The following is a 17,931-nucleotide window of genomic DNA, read 5'->3' on the forward strand; positions in this document are numbered from 1 at the left end:
CCTCTTAATTCATAGTATTATCACTCTATTCTTTGAGTGTAAAGCTAGTTCAGCTGCAGCTACATTCTGCACTGTCCTTATCCCATTCATGAATTTCTCACCTGCTACTCCCATGTTTAATGTCATCATTCTCAAACTGAATCAGACCAGCCACACAAATAACATTTTTGGGAAATCTGTGTTAAGTCACTCACCTCCCGACTCCCCAAAGCCATTTATAAGGAACAAGTCAGGAGTGTGATGGAATACGCCCCACTTGCCTGAATGGGGGCAGCCCCAACAACACTCAAGAAACTCGACACCATCCAGGTCAAAACAGCCACCTCACTGGTGCACAACCCATCATATTCAACATTCACTCCCTTCACCACAGATTCACAGAGGTAGCACTGTGTACCATTTATAAAATGCACAACAGCGACTCACCCCAGCCTTCTCCTACAGTACCTTCCAAACAGTGACCTTAACACCCAGAAATGTCAAGGGCAGTAGATACAACACTACTGTCCCTGCTCCAAGCCACACACCATCCTGACTTGGAAATATAATCGACATTCCTTCATTGACGCTGGGTCAAAATCCTGGAACTACCTCCCTAACAGCATTACGGGTGCCTTTACCCATGGATGCCATGGGGTACCATGTGGACTGAAGCAGCTCAAGAATACAGCTCATCACCACCTTCTCCAGGACATTTAGGAATGTGCAATAAATGACAGCAATACCTGCATTCCAAGAACGAATATTTGAAATAAAAAAGGCCTGGTGAAAATAGTAGGATTTTTACACAGGTAAACTTAGATGTGGCAAACTACCCTTCATGCTTCGGGAGCTGTGATCTTTTCATGTGTAAAAGATAACTGGAAGTGAAAAAGAAAACACAATGGTTATGTAACAGGATTTACAAATTTATAGGCAGAGACGAGAGTTCAAATTCCAGCCTGGGAACTGGGAATTCAATTCCTCATGTAAATCTGGGACAAATCGCTCATCTCAGTCGTTGTCACCACCAAACTGCTGCTTTGTCATCTACACCCTTCTGATTCATTAATGCCCTTTAGGGAATGAAATCAGCCATCCCTAACCAGTCTGGCCTCCACGTGACTCCAGACCCACCGTAATGTGGTCGATTCTGGACTGGCTGTGAAAATGTCGCTCGCTTTTCTTCAAGTTGGCTCACCACCTTCTCCTTTAGGGATGGGCAAGAAATACTGGTTATGCCAGTGATGCCCACATCCCATGTGTCAATTTAAACACGAAGCATGTGAACTTGCCTCCCTACGGAGAGGGAGTTTGGACATTTCAAACAGTGCAATACTCTGCTATTTAGCTCAGAGATCTTGAGCCTGCAGTAGCAAAGAGAGTTGCAGGTAGACAGTTACTGCACAGCTTGTACAATGCTGCTGAATCTTCCCTCATTACTGGACATAGTTACAAATTCCTGAGCTCTCTGGGTATCAGCTCCCAGCTCCTGCTCCAATCCATCATGTCAGAGATAATCAATATATTCTCGTTTCAATTACAAAAACAGGTCTTGGCTCCATTTTAAGCTAAGTTGCATTTACTTCCCACATCTTGATGGAGACGTAGATATTGCCAACTACCATTTCCCTTCTTCATCAGAATTCTGCTTTGATGCTGTGAGCAACACCAGCTCCTAATGCTTGGGTTCATGCATTAATTAACAGAGGCTCTGTTAGAGGAAGTGACTGCAAGCGCTGACTGTGCATCCTTGCATGGGTCTTAGGTTTTTAAAATTCATTTGTGGGTTATAGTTTCGCTGGCTGGCCCAGCATTTATTGCCCATCCCTAGTTGCCCCAAGAGAAGGTGGTGATAAGCTGCCTTCTAGAACCATTGCAATCCCCTTTGAGTAAGTACACAGACAATGCCATTAGGGAGGGAGTTCCAAGATTCTGACGCAGCGATACTGAGTGTACGCCAATACATTTCCAAGTCAGGTTGATGAGTGGTTTGGAAGGGAACTCGAAGATGGTCATGTTGCCATGTATCTGCTGCCCTCGTCCTTCTGGATGGTAGAGGTCACAGGTTTGGAAAAGGCTATCTAAACAGCTGTGGTGAATGTCTGCGGTGCACCCTGTAGTATAAATGGGTGGTACCAATTCAGCACACCGGGCCAAGTTTCTCAACTGTTGTTGGGGCTGTACCCATCCGGGCAAGTGGGGAGTATTCCATTGCACTCCTGACTTGTGCCCTGTAGATCGTGGGCTGGCTTTGGGGAGTCAGAAGAGTGCTTACAGCAGGATTCCTAACCATTGGCATGCTCTTGTAGCCACAGTATTTATACGGCTAATCCAATTCGGTTTCTACTCAATGGTAACCCCCAAGATGTCGACAGTGTGGGATTTAGTGACAGTAATGCACTCAAATATTAAAGGCAATAATTAGACTCTTTATAGGAGTGTGGAAACAGGCCCTGTGACTCAACAAGTCCACACTAACCCTCGGAGCATCCCCTCCACCAAGACAACTAACCTAAGCTACACATCCCTGAACACTACAGGCAATTTAGCATGGCCAATCCACCTAGCCTGCACATCTTCGGACTGTGGAAGGAGAGCAGAGCACCCAGAGGGAATCTACGCAGACACAGGAAGAATGTGCAAACTCCACACAGACAGTCACCCAAGGATCCTTGGCATTGCGAGGCAGCAGTGCTAATCACTGAACCACCGTTATAGATTCACGGTCATCATCAGACTCTTAATTCCAGATACGTTAGGAATACAAATTCTACCGTTTGCCATGGTGGGATTCAAACCCAGGTCCTCGGAATAGTCTGGGTCTCTGGCTTAACAGTCCAGCAATAATACCATGTTACTTCCCCCTGTTGGAGATGGCCATTGTCTAGCACAGATGAAGGCAAGACCAGTGGAGCCTCATGAGGCTTCTCAGTGCCTCCTTGCCTCATACACATGCAACCACTTCTTTTACAACATTTCCCAAACCCACCAAACCCCAAGCCCACCCCACAGCCCAGTAAAGGTAAAGTGGCACGTGAGAACATGAGTACCTCCTACTTTGCTTGCAAGTCACAGGGGGTCCCAACACGGACCCTGTATCACTGGACCCTTCCTGTCCTTGAAACCCTTCAGTTAACAGCACTCATCACTCAGACTGCAGGGGTTTGGGAAGGTAAATTGCACCTGCTGGGGTCTAGGATACTAAGTGCTGGCCTTGTCAAGCAACGGCCACATCACAGAAATAATTCTAAATCAAACATTTCCTTCGTTTTGGGAATGCAACGTTACCTTTGCTCTCATCAAACACTTGCCCTTCCCCTCCTCAATCACACATTCCAGACACGACACACAACATGTACTGACCAGCTTTGCAGAGGGCCCACAATGTTTCTCAACGATTTAACGCTCCCCGCGCTTCTCTCTCCGGGAACCCTGCAAGGTTCCTAACTGAAGAGCAAAGCACCAGAGATTCTGGAAGCACTCACTAGGTCAGATAACATGTCCCGAGGGAAATAATAAATCAGATGTAGCCACCCCTACAAGGCAAGTAATCCCAAAACATTAGCTGTTCTCCCTCCACAGAAGTTAACTGATCTGCTGGGCATCAGCGTGAAAATTGTCCGTAAGGGGTGAAGGCACTGGGCGAATGTTTCATGAATAATCCCAAACAGAAACATCTGTTGTGTTCCAAGAACTTAAAGCTATTTGGCTTTAAAGAAAGGTGCACTGACAAAATCCAAATTCCAACCATTTCAGGATCAGGAGAGGCCTCTTACACCTGGAATGACGTCAAACCAACATCTTCAATCATTGTACCGACAGACTGCTGCCAAACATCACCCCCCACCACCACCCCCAATGCCCCCCAGGAGCCTAGCAACGATAACTGGCCTAGGTGCAGAAAATAGCACAGTTACATCAAGTCCATTGAAAATTGCTCGGTTGCTATAGGACTCAGCAGAGGGAATAACGCAATAACAGGCCACTCTGACAGAGGTCACCTGGAGGGGAACATCATTCAAACAAACTTCACATCAAAACAACTCTTTTCCTTTGAAACAAAAGGAAAAGGCTGACTCACTGAGCAACAGTGTTGTTGAAATGCACAGAATGGGAGGGAGAAGGATGAAGGCCGTGGTGCCGTTTGACCATAACTTGCATTTATTTAATACTTTGGATGGGGACTACATCCACCGTTACCACAATTGTAGAAGCACATTCACCACCACAGGGAGGCAATGGCCTGGCTGTATTATTGCTGGGCTGTTAATCCAGAGGCCCTCTGGTAATTTTGTGGGGACCAGGGTTCGAATCCCACCCCAGCAGATGGTGAAACTTGAATTATATTTTTTAAAAAAAATTAAAGTTAGGAGTCTAATGATGACCATGAATTCACTATTAAGGGATTGGACACTCTGGAGGCAGGAAGCATGTTTCCGCTGATGAGGGAGCCCAGAACCAGAGGACACAGTTTAAAAATAAGGGGTAGGCCATTTAGAACAGAGTTGAGGAAAAACTTCTTCACCCAGAGAGTGGTGGATATATGGAATGCTCTGGCCCAGAAGGCAGTGGAGGCCAACTCTCTGGATACTTTCAAGAAAGAGATGGATAGAGCTTTTAAAGATAGTGGAATCAAGGGTTAGGGGGTAAGGCAGGAACGGGATACTGATTGTGGATGATCAGCCATGATCATAATTAATGGTGGTGCTGGCTCGAGAGGCCGAATGGCCTACTCCAGCACCTATTGTCTATTGTCAATTGTTGAGGACAGAAACCTATCTGTTTCACTAATGCCCTTTAGAGAAGGAAATTGCCATCATTACCCGATCTGGGGATGTGACTCCAGACCCACAGCAATGTGGTTGACCCTTAACTGTTAGGGATGGGCAATAAATGCAAGCCAGGCTTGTGAAGCCCTCGCATTCAGTCACTGCTTCGTTTGGCGCTGTCGTTACTGCTCTGCTCGCTGTCGCGAGGGAAGATCACTCAAACGGGGAGGGGTGGGGGGAAAACAGGGTTGGAGGAAGGGAGCTGGAGTGTGGAGAGGGATGGGTGTGTAATGATCGACATCAGAAGATCCAGGAGAGATGATCACAAGTTTCAGAAAGAGGAAAGCTTTGGAGAGGTGAAAGGGAATTCTGGGGCTTAGGGCTAAAGCAGCTGAAAGGCACAGCCTTCAATGATGGAACAATAAGAACCCAATGGCCTGGGTTCCAGAATTGGAGGAGTACAGAGGGCTCAAAGAGTTGCAAAGCCAAAAGCTGTCTTCAGGAGAGAAGGAGGATCATTGATGGGTTTAATTGCAAGAACAAAAATTGAAGACATTGCCTGCAGTTCCATTATCCTCAGCAAGCAGAGCATCTGTAAGCACCTGACCAACACACACAGCAAGCCAACCTGTCCGCAGCAAGCTCCCACCAGCTACCTCACAAGGCACGCTTTTAAATGTGAGCTATTGCAACAATAGATATTACTTAAGTAACTATTATTATATCAACGTGAGTGGGCAGAATCTGGTCATTTCCTTTTCAGCAGTATTAATGTATGAATTTGAGAGAGTTGAGCCAGATGGTTGGTGTCCGAGAAGGTAAAGAGGTATCTGTGCCGGTCTCGGAGTTTCTGGTGACCCGTCCATTAAACTAATTATTCCAGTGAGTCCCCATTTAAAGGGGAAGCATGAATGCCATGTGCTAAAGGCAGGGAATATTAAAAATTTGGCAGATAAGAGCCATTTACAACAAAACTCTCACGGCACCAAAATGACTTATAACAGCCTGGAGGCAGAGATAAAGAAGGTTTCAATTATTATCTGAAGTATCTCATCAAATAAATTTGCTTAAAATAAAAAACTACTGGGAGTCAAAAAGCAGAAAGCTAACTGTACAGGCATTCAATTAGGACATTTATAATTGTTTGGCAAGATGCTATTTGCTCCTGTAGAATTTTTAAATTGTACTTTTGATAAATATATTATTTCATACTGCCCCTTTGGTACAACCAGTCCATGTTGAACATAATCCCAAAATGAGCTTGTCCCACCTGCCTGTTCCTGGCCCATATCCCTCCAAGCCTTTCCTCCTACGCTGTAGCGAAAGAAGTGCAAAACTTTCTTCATAACTCAAGCCTTTCATACCCGGCATCATCCTGATAAATCTCCTCTGGACTCGTCTCCAGCTTATAACTGGGCACAATGAAGGTTTTTATATACATAAATAGTTGGACATTTAGGGCTATATTGAGGGGAAAGTTCTTCACTAAGCAGGAGGTGAATGTTTGTTAATTCTTTACCCGTGTCTGCAGAAGCTCAGTCATTGAGTATGTTCAAGGCAGAGCTCAATAGATTACTGGGTATTAAAGATATCTTATTTATGGATATTAAAGATATCTGGACACTAAAGATATCTGACTTTGAGGTGGAAGATCAACCATGATCTAGCTGAATGGCTAAATGACTCAAAAGGGTTCAATGGCCTACTCCTATTTCCCATGTTCCTATACATAATTCAATAGAAACACAAATCAAAACTAAAATAGGTTAAAAACACAATCTTGGTTTTTATGGTTTACTTTTGTGAGTACAGCCATCTTTAAAACAAACTTTAACTTAAGATGCATCTAATTCAGAAAATTTTCCAGCTATTGATTCTGGCAATTAAAACAAAAAGCTTCGAAGCACATTCAGAATACGTTATTGACTCAACTACATTAGAAACCACAATGGTCACAGCCATAAATTCTGTTTCTTGAACCGAAGGCATTACCTGCAGCCACATGTAGTCTCATCAATATAACAGGACTGTTTAGGCAGCACGGTTATGTTTCTCTGTATGAATTTGCAAAATGTAGTTTAATAATTGACTTATCTTCACAGCTCCTAACCTTTCTGATTTAATTAGTTTTAGGCTGTTTTAAATGAAATCTTAATTCAATTAGAAAGGTTCTGGATTTACAATCAAGATTTTTAAAAGGGATGTGCACAGCTCTGAAACAAATCTTACAGATCCCCGACTCAAGTCTTTTTATATTTAATACTTGGCCTGAACAAGATTCTTGTTCTGGTCTTCCAAACGTAAGGCATTTTCCTAACTCTCAGAATTAATTACCTAGTGACAAAACTGGTTTGTCTCCTTTCAGAACTAGCACCACTGTCTGGCAACATGCCTGTGGTGCACGTTATAAACTTTCAGTTTAGAGTATTCGCATTCTCGACCGACATCAGTAACAGAACCAGCTTTCCTTAGGAATGGACCAAGCCCTGGGACAGGCTCAAACGAAAAGCACGATGCTGCAAATGTTGGAACTCCAAGACCAAGTGCACAAAAAAATTCAGCAAATGGGGGAGATCAGTGGAGATAGAAAGAGAGTTAATGTTTCAAGCGCAACATCTTAGATTCGAATCATTGATTGCTCCTCACTCCACAGATGTTGCCAGACCTGCTGAATTTTTGCAGTATTTTCTGCTGCTAAAGCAGAATGAGAAAAGCTCTGGTGACAACTGTTGTTTCCGTGGTACCTGAAGATGCTGGTTTAATCACCGATCAGGTCTAATTCAAACAAACAGGTCACAGCGGAACTTCAGCAGCAGATCAGGCAGAGGGTTGTGGGGTTGAGTTGGAGTCTATGGAGACCCTCTGGAGCATGCACCAATTGGCATTGAGCAAGATCCAGTTTGGGCTCTCTCTGATGGCGAGCCCACCAAGGTTAAATATTGGTCATTGCAAATCCCTTTGTCTCATACATGATGGCCAACATAAAAGGTCACCAGAGACAGGTCCATCAGAGATGCCTAGCCTTCAACACGCAATGCAAGCTGGGATGGGAATGGGGGAGGGGGCAAATTCTTAAAATGTCAGTGTGAAGGCTCTCGTACCATTTCACTGGAACAGACCACACTTGGTCTAATTATAGCTCTGAAAGAGGCTGGACTAATTTTCCATTTTTTTGGGGAAGGTGGGAGGTTGGGATGAAGTGTTGGAAAAACAGAAGAAAAATAATTGGAACTTCTTGTACATAGAAATTGGACTGTGAAATACTGCTCAGAATGGTCAGAATTTCCTGCACTTTCCCTCTATTCCTACTTTCATGAGTCTTCATCTGTTGTACAGAACACACCAGCTGGATGCTGCCTGTGGATTCTGGGTTATCCTGTTCTATTTGGCCAGAAACTTTAGAAACAGGAAGAAATCTTCAGGTCGCTGAGCCTATTCCAGCATTCATGGCTGATCTGTATCTTAACTTCAACTTCGATCTGTGACCTTTCCACGAAGAAGTATCTTTAACTTGTTCTGAGCTCACATCGCAAGGAAGACTTATTCATTTGATACTCAGTCAATTCCCATCAAAATGCCTCAATCAGAAAACGTTTTAAACATCCTAATCTAATGGGACTATAATGAATGTTTACTAATACTTCAGTCTCTACCTTCCTAGTATTTTCCCAATTATGCTGCTATCAGGGTCTATCCAACTCTGACAAGTCTTTCTTCAGATATAGCGAGCCCTATTTTCAACCTAACCAGGCAGAAAGGAAAATGTAGAGATGTATCAGGCCCTCTAAGTCAAGGAAATGGCATGAATCGGACCTAGCAAGACAGGCTTTTGATTCAAACCCATATGGTAGATTAGTGATTGCCAATCTTCCAGGATTAACCCTGGAATCTCAACAACTCCCAGGAGAACAATCACAGAGGCAAAAATGTAGTAGTGGGTTTTTCTCCCCCCAAAATATTCTGCTGTCACTTGTAAAACTCCCGGGCATGTGGTAAAAGGGCCAACTAACAGGCAGTTAAGAATCAGAGTTTTTGGTTAAAATAGGTCATGGGAGGGCTGGGCAATGGCTGGATGGACCTGTTGGACAGCCAATGACAGGAATGTGAGACAGGTGGTCACGTGACAATACTTCCACGAATACCATGGAATCGTCTGGTTCATTGCCTTTGCACGACCCTCTGAAGCGCTTCCCACCCAGACCCAGCCCCTACCCTATCCCCGTAATCTCACACTTATAATGGCTAGGCCACATAGCCTGTACATCCCTGGACACTACGGGCAATTTAGCACAGCCAATCCACCTAATCTACACATCGATGGACTCTGGGAGGAAACCGGAGCACCTGGAGGAAACCCATGCAGACACAGGGAGAACGTGCAAACTCCACACAGACAGTCACCCAAGGGTGGAATGGAACCTGGGTCCCCGGCGCTGTGAGGGAGCAGTGCTAACCAGTGAGCCACCATACTGCCCAATATGTCAAATCATGTTCCAATGCTGGGTGGGTTAAGTTAACATTGAGGTGTTGTTGGTTAGAATGCCATTTTAATAAATCACTGATAAGATTGTATTTAAATACTAAAGCATTTCATGCTTTGAATCTTCAACCTAAAACATGTCTAAGCGTTGTGTTTTTGAATGTATGTGCCAGAGGAGGAAGGCAACATTCATTAAATTATTTTGGAACACCCCTTAACATTGAGTGTTTGTTAATAACTGTAACTGCAGCATAGTACAGCTCCCATGATCCATCCTACTCTTTCAGCTCTGGCCCACTGACCTGTGAGACAGCAGTTACTGACCCCAGGAGAAGCTTGGAAACTGCTCCAATGAAAGCGATATGTGTTACTAACCCGATATCTATTCTGTTACTAGGTAACCTCGTGCCTGGCTTTGCACAAACATATTGTAAAGTAAAGTGAAGCTCTTAGCTTGGGGGGGGGCGTTACAGTACAGCAGGGTGTTGAGATTTGAGAGTCTACCCTATTGCATCTCTTATGGCCTGCAATGATCCCAAAGCACTTTGGAATCGATGAAGTACATTAGAGGTCACTTTTATAATGTGAGAAATGTGGCAGTTAACTCACATAAACACACGACTAACTATATCTGTTTATACAAAGCTGTTTGAGAGATTAATATTCAACAAGTCATGCGAGAGCTTTTCTGAAGTTTTTTGAAGTAGCATCATTAGGTTTTTCACATCCGCCAGTTAGAGCCTGGGTTTTAACAGCTGAATCACTTAATTTCTGGCAGGCTGCGCACTCTCAGGACTGCACTGTGTTTCATTTGCGATGTAGAAGCACAATCCCACTACTGTGTCTTTGAACACACAATCTTCTGGCCCAGAAGAGGCAGGGATGGGGTGGGGAAGGGAGGTGGAAAGTGATATTGGCTAATGTCGGAGAGTGACAGAAGTGGAACTGCTGATCTCAGTTCCCCTCTCCACTCCCCACCCAATGCCCAGCGTTTAGAGAAGGGGAAAGTATGCTAGTGGGTGGGTTACCCACAACACATTGACCACAGCAAGATGACAGGGCTCGAGGACAGATCACTCACTACCCAAAAGACAGACTGCAAGGGAAAGAAGGAGAAAGTCACTGCAGATGCTGTGATCTGTACTGAGAACAAAAAATGTCGCAAGTTACAATGAGTCAAGCAGCGTCTGTGGAGAGAGAACAAGCTCATGTTGAGGTTAGACTCATCTAGAGTCGACTCAAAACGTGAGCTTGCTCTCTCTCTCTCTGTGGATGCTGAGATTTCCAGCAATTTTTTATTCTCGGTACTAGGAAAAGAGTACAGAACTTCACTTATCAGGACTGGCTGCGGAATTTGGAAGTGTTTACACTGGAGCGATGAAAGGAGCAGAGTGAATAGAGAGAAACTGTTCCTGCTTGAAAAAAGGATTGGGAATCAGGGCACAGGTTTAAATCGCAGTACAAAAGAAGCAAACACGAGGTTAGGCAAATAAAAAACAAATGTTTTCAGGCAACGGGTCATGAGGGTCTAGAATGCACTGCCTGAAAGTGTGGCATAGGCGGGTTCATAGAAATAATTCAAGAGGGTATTGTCTGATTATTTGGCCAGGGGTACAGGAAGAAGGCCGGAGGCAGGCACAATGTCTAAATGCTGACAGTGTAGACAGCCTTGGCTAAATATCAAGAATTAAAAAAAAACTTGCTGGAAAAGCTCAGCAGATTTGGCAGCATCTATGGAGGAGAAAACAGAGTTAATGTTTCTCCCTTCCTCCTGGCTAAACATGCTCCTTCTGGACTGGAGCAATTCTCAGATTTTATGAATACTGGAACTTTACTCAAAGTCAATAAATCAACACCCGTTATTATAGATCTCACCGGATTACACATTCACTCCTTTTCCTGCTGGACTAGCACCGCAAATGTTGGCAGTGGTTCAGTTCTGAGCCCGCTCATCTGAGTGAGGGTCCCACTTCAGAGAGATGAGAGCAAGTACAGGGTGAATGTTCTAGCACTGCGCTGTGGGTGTGCCGAACAGTCAGGCGGTCCATCTTTGGGATGAAATGTTAAATTAAAGCAATCCCTTCTGACTCCATTTTGATTTGGCCCCCCTCCCTCTTCTCAGTTTGCATTTGCACATAAAATTATTCAGTTGACAAACACAAGTGATTTACTCATAGTGGTTATTAGACCAAAATAAAACCATGGGGCGATTTGGTGATGGGTGAAAGAAAACATGTTCAGTTCTGTGCAAGAATGCTTCTAATAAATAAATAAATCAATCAATCATCACAGGTATGGAGCTGGTTGGATGAATGTAACTGATCTCTCAGCATTATTTGGAAGAATAGCAGGGCAGCTCTCTGCAGGATCCAGGCCAATATTTATTCCTCTCGTCAACATCACATGAACCATCACACATTAACTGATTGTTGTCATACTGCTGTTCATGGGAGCTTGCTGTGCACAAACTGGATGCCATGTTTGCTGCATTACAACACTGACTGCACTTCAACAGTACTCCATTGGCTGGACAGCATTGGAAGACATCCTGCGATCATGGCAGGCGCTATATAAAAATGTCTTTCATTCATTGCATACCCTAGTACCATGCACGGGCAAGAGTGATTTTGCAAGTTTGGGAACTCTGGTGTAGCTCTTCATTCGAGCCCTTATTCTTTAATGCTGGTCCCTCATGCGAAATGGGTAGGATACACTGTAACTCTTACATTCACAAAACTCCTTTAAATATGTTTCTGCTTTGACAGCTACCATATTTTGCAAACCAGGAGACTAATCTGTTCTCAAAACATGACAATATTAATAATAAAAATGACAGGATGCAAGGTTAATTCAAGACTTTAAAATACTGAAATGTTTCCACCCAGTGTATTTTGGGTCAGTGACTGGTAGCACATGATCACTCTCAATTTTCTATTTTTAAAACTGTTAAGATCAGTGTTGTTATTAAACACTGTTGGTGTGCAGCTGGCTCTCATTTACTCAGCAGCCGGCACTTTATTGATCAATTTGCTGAAGTCAAGAAATAGGAAATATGAACAGGGATTGGGTAATTCAACACTTCAAAATCACTCTATATTCCAGCACATCAGAGCAGGAGCAAAGGTCTGAATTTCTCCCCAGTGTTCAGATCACTCCCTCAGCAAATATTAGGGTGTTGTGGTACAGCTGTAATATTGTCAGCTCTTGGTCCCTGGTTCAAGTCCCCACTACTCCCGAAGCTTGTTCTAACATCTCTGAACAGTTTCATTCAAAATAAATCAACACCTCTGGAATAGAGTGTTCTTGTGGTGCAGTGATAGTGACCCTACCTCTGTGCAAGAAAGCCCAAGTTCGAGACCAGGGTTGAACAGGTTGGTTAAATTTAAAAGTCTAAAAATGTCAGAAAATAGTAAAGGGTTACTATGGTATAGTAGTCTGTGCAGGTGGTGTACTATAAGTGCAAGTTATCATGGCTCATAAAAGAGATGATACCATAATGTCAGCATCTGTTTGTTTTCAGGATGTTCCATAGAATCCCTACAGTGACGAAACAGGCCATTCAGCCCAACAAACTCCTGAAGGGCATCCCACCCAGACCCATCCCTCTACCGCTGCATTTCCCATGGCTAACCCATACATCCCTAAACATAACAAGCAATTTAGCATGGCCAATCCACCAAACTTGCACGTCTTTGGACTTTGAATGAAACCAGAGAACCCAGTGAAAACCCACACATGACATGGCGAGAATGTGCACACTCCATACAGACAATAACCCAACAGTAGAATTGAACCCAGGTCCCCGGTGCTGTGAGACAATAGTGCTAACCATTCAGCCACCGTGCTGCCCATATATTTGTTCATGAAATTCATGCATCAATGGGCAAGGACAGCAGTATTTGATGTCGTTCCCTAGTTGCCCTTAGGGCCAATTAAGTGCCAAACACTTAGCTGTGGTTCTAGAGCCACATGTAGGCCAGGCCAGGTCAAGATGGCTGATTTCCTTCCCTTAAAAAAAAAGGACATGAGTGAACCAGAAATGTTTGTATGACAATTGACAGTAACCTGATTTTGGTTTTGTTTAATTAATTTTAATTTCTACTGGCTGCCACATGTGCGCAGCATTCCCCTGGCTCTCTGGATTGCCAATTCAGTGATATCACTGCTACATCACTATCTCGCCTAATACACAGTGCTGTTGTGAACACAAATAGATTGAATACATTCCAAAATAGAACAGAATCCCTACAACATGGCATTTAGCCCATCAAGTCCACACCAATCCTCCAAACATCATCCCACCCAGATTCACCCCATCCCTCTAGCCCAACATGTCCCATAGCTAACCCACCTAGCTGGCACAGTATGGGCAATTTAGCATGCCCAATCCACCTAACCTGCACATCTTTAGGCTGTGGGAGGAAACTGGAGCACCTAGAGGAAACCCACGCAGACACAGGGAGAATGCAAACTCCACACAGAGGGTCACCCAAGGGTGGAACTGAACGCAGGTCCCAGGTGCTGCAAGGCAGCAGTACTAATTGCTGAGCCACTGTGCCACCCTGAAATCTAACATGCTCATCCTCACAACAAAGGCCTTCCAACTGAAAACTCTGAAGACAAACCATGCAGATTTGAGGACTGCAGTCTTCAGAATGCAGTTTTGATCACAAAAATCACATGTTCCACCAAACTTACACAGCAAAAACTAGTCTTTACCAAAGTGAATTTTGAAACCAGTTCATGATCAAATCCAGGGATCTTTCAATGGGAGTCCATTCAACACCCTGCATAGTGCATGTTAATCTCAGTAACTCCAAACTTGAGTTTCTCCCTCTGCCCAAGATAACAAGGTGTAGAGCTGGAAAAACACAGCAGGCCAAGCAGCATCAGAGGAGCAGGAAGGCTGACTTTTCGGGCCTAAACCCTTCTCCAGCATCTGCAGTTCCTACTATCTCTCTCCTCCTTGTTTTTAATGAATTCAGAACTCTTATCCATCTCTTCTCTAACTGTGGTTCAACTGTTCACATAGCAACAATACTTAATTCATCTCAAAGCTGTTACTTCTCAAAAACCTGACAACAACAAGTTTAAGCCTTCAGGCCAACCGCAGTTGAAGTCACTGCTTTCAGGATATTTTTGATTAAGTTCCCTTGCTGTATCAGCACTGGTAATGAATGAATGAATGAATGAACAAACTGCAATTTGCCAGTGCTGGTCCTTTGTAGAGGGCTATTACCAATGACAACTGGGCACGCAGCCAGATAGTCAGAGAACAGGAGAGTCACAAATCAGTTTTTAAAAAATACATACACAGCAAAACAATCTCATTTCCCCCAGCGAGCTTGTCATTTTAAGGAGCCAGGCTATTTTTGTTCAGTGTTCTTGAGGCGTTACAGCCATCACCCACCTCCCCTCCCTATCTCTGCACACACTGAACTTTACAAGTGTTTAATAAGTGACTCAGCCCGGATTTTGCACACACGCCCATCAACAGGGATAATTGCAGGTTGATTTTTTTGGGCGGACGGATGGGGCCTCCGCACATTCTCTGGTGTTACTTCCTGGATTCCAGCCGCACCAGACTGCCAACACCTGAAAGACTTGAGTGCCTTCTGCAGTCACGTGGCTGCAGTGTAACTCCTGCCAAGTGCAGGACTGTTGCAATCACAGAACGTGACAGCACCCCGCACCCCTCCCCCCCACCAACCCACCCACCCTTGGATCATTTCGCACAAGGATTCTGGCAAGACCCACCAGCTGAGCAAACAGTCAAGTGGCTCCCTGCATTGTTGCCTAGACTGTCACAGGACCAAACATCAGGCACGACTGCAGCTGTAAAATAGCTTTGCTGCAATTTTACAGTCTGTGTTAAACATATCTCATTCTACAAAGACATGCCTTAGAAATGGGACTTGATAATGTAGTCTTCATGGAACAAGTTTCTTTTGACCAACAGAAAGATCATGGTTTTCAAACCCCACTACCTCAATAACCTCTTATTTTCCTACTTTATTCTGTGAGGAACTAGAATGTGGAACTTTCGGTTTTATGTTTTATTCCTCTATTTTTGTACCTAATCTACTTTAGTACCTAAGGTGGTATCGTGTGTGGTGACATGGTACACTTTTCACTAAACTCTTGTTCCCACCTGTCCTGTTCCTTCAAGTCCCACCTGTCTCAGGATTTTTGAACAGGCAACCATACACCTCTTCTGTCAAATTGATAAGAGTGCAGTGTTTATCATTGATTGTAAAGGTGCTCTTGAGGCACAGTGGTAGCACCCTATCTCTGGGCCAGGAGATCCAGGTTCAAGATCCATCTAGCATTAAAAAAACGGTGTTTAATTTTTTAAAAAGTTGAGTTCTTCATTTGGTGTTGGTTTCATTTTCAAAAACAACAAAGAACTGAGTTCGTCCCTGGTGAGGTTCAGCGTCTGGACGGAGAAAGGGTTCAGATGGGAAAGATGGAAAGTGATGCTTGCCATAAATTGCAGACTTGCACTGAATTTTATTGTAAGTCTGTCGCTGCCGAATTCAACAAAACAGTACACGTGACAACGAAAACTAATTCTAATCTCCGTACAACTTGCATAAAGATTTCCTAAAACCTCCACAGCTGTACTAACCCCCTCTATGTCCCTTTTCCTCTCCCACTTCCATTTATTCACAGGATGTCAGGGATTTGGTGGGGTGGGGGTCATTGGCTGGGCCATAATTCATTGCTCGTCCCTAATTACCCTGGAGAAGATGTTGGCGAGCTGTCTTCTCAAATACAACTGGCTGGATGCAGAGGGCGGTTAAGAGCTAATCACGTGTAGGCCAGACCAGATAAGGATGGCAGATTTCCTTCCTTAAACGGAAACCAATGAACCAGATGGTATTTTACAATAATCTGATTGATTCCAGGAATCAGTGGTCAATACTGAAGTTTAATCACAGATTAATTCTCTGAATTTAATTTCTCTCTGGAACAATAGATCAGACCTCCAGAATACAAATTTAATAGTATAACTGGAATACATTGAATCCCAGAATGCAGTGTTGACTGTTTCAAGCCCCACTCTTAGATCAGAGAAACAAAATCTAATGTGACACTCCCAGAGACTGAGGGAGTGCTGACTGACTTTGAGATATTAAAATTGGGCTCCCTTTACCCTCAAGTAGATGTAGAATCTCTGACAGGCACCGTTTTAAACAGAGAGTCCTCCTGAAATGCAAATTTCTAATAAATATCTGAGAAAGAAAAGTCACCACAAAAAAAATGCAGAGCTGATGATGCTTTCATGTTTAAAGAATGGAGTTCCGAGGTCTGTTTTAGTTGTAACATCCCTGCCTCTGAACCAGGAGCACTGGGTTAAAGTCCTGCCCATTCTAGAGGTGTGTTAGAACATGTTTGCACAGGTTGATTAAACTACTTTGAAAAGGGGAGTGCTTGTAGAGCAGTGGTAACATCCCTGCCTCTGGGCTGGAAAGTGCAAGTTCAAGTCCCACCTGTCTCAGAAGTGTGTCACAGCATTTTTGAACAGGCAGTTTAAAAAAATACAATATTAAAGCAACCTGGATGTGAGTTTGCTCGCTGAGCTGGAAGGTTAGTTTTCAGACGTTTCGTCACCATTTGTCACTTGTGAGCAAACTCACATCCAGAACCTCAACCTGACCTACAAATCTTCTCAATTAAAGCAACCGTACACCTCTTCTGTCAAATTGACAGGAGTGCAGAGTTTATCATTAATTGTAAAGGCACAGTGGTAGCACCCTATCTCTGGGCCAGGAGATCCAGGTTCACGATCCATCTAGCATTAGAAAAACTGTGTTTAATTTTTTTTAAGAAGTTGGGTTCTTCATTTGATGATGGGTTTATTTGCAAAAGCAACAAAGAACTGAGTTCGTCCCTGGTGAGGTTCAGCATCTGGAGAGAGAGAAAGGGTTCAGATGGGAAAGATGGAAACTGATGCTTGCCATAAATTGCAGACTTGCACCGAGTTTTAACGTAAGTCTGTCGCTGCCGAATTCAACAAAACAGTATCAGTGTGTGAAACACGTCGGCTCAAACTTCAAACAGAACATACCCAAATTTGCAGCTTCACCCTCTTTTCGTTTCTGTAGACAGTTTTCACTTTGAAGTCAATGCCGACTGTACTGACAAAGGCAGACGTGAAGGAGTCATCTGCATATCGAAACAGAAATGAGGTCTTGCCCACACTGCTGTTGCCGATGATCAGCAATTTGAACATATAGTCAAAGTTCTGGTCTGCGGCATCCTTCTGCACTTGCTTGGTGTCATTTGCGGAGGCCATCTACAGGGAACACAGACAAGAGACAAAAAGGTTTTTAAAAATAGGAGTCTGCGACAAGGTTGGCTCCCTTTCAACAATAACTTTTGAAAGGAAAGTTGCTGGAAAAGCTCAGCAGGTCTGGCAGCATCTGTGGAGGGAAATCAGAGTTAACGTTTCGGGTCTGGTGACCCTTGCTCAGAGAGCTTTGAGTGTCACGGAGATACCTATGATCCTGAATGGGCAGAAAGCACAAGAGATAAAACCTGAGTTGGAATCGGTGTGGTGCTGAATCTGGGCCTGAGGCAGTCACTAAGAAATGTGACCTGGCTGTAGAAACAAGCTTTAGCAAAATCCCGGTCAAACAACAGGAGCGACAATGAAATTAATGACGGCGGACAAGGAAAAAGATTGGAAATCCTATT

General features: G+C 43.9%; 1 protein-coding gene across 1 annotated transcript in view; it reads right to left on the reverse strand.

Moving 5' to 3' along the window:
- The window catches only part of rab3da (RAB3D, member RAS oncogene family, a), a 62,826-nt gene that overhangs the window by 14,462 nt on the left and 30,433 nt on the right, over nt 1-17,931 (reverse strand). The window contains exon 3 of the mRNA XM_048521817.2: nt 17,303-17,530. Coding sequence (XP_048377774.1) covers nt 17,303-17,530 — 228 coding nt within the window. The remainder of the gene's footprint in view (nt 1-17,302; nt 17,531-17,931) is intronic.

This window comes from Stegostoma tigrinum, chromosome 35 (genome assembly GCF_030684315.1).
Source record: "Stegostoma tigrinum isolate sSteTig4 chromosome 35, sSteTig4.hap1, whole genome shotgun sequence".
Lineage (NCBI taxonomy): Eukaryota > Metazoa > Chordata > Chondrichthyes > Orectolobiformes > Stegostomatidae > Stegostoma > Stegostoma tigrinum.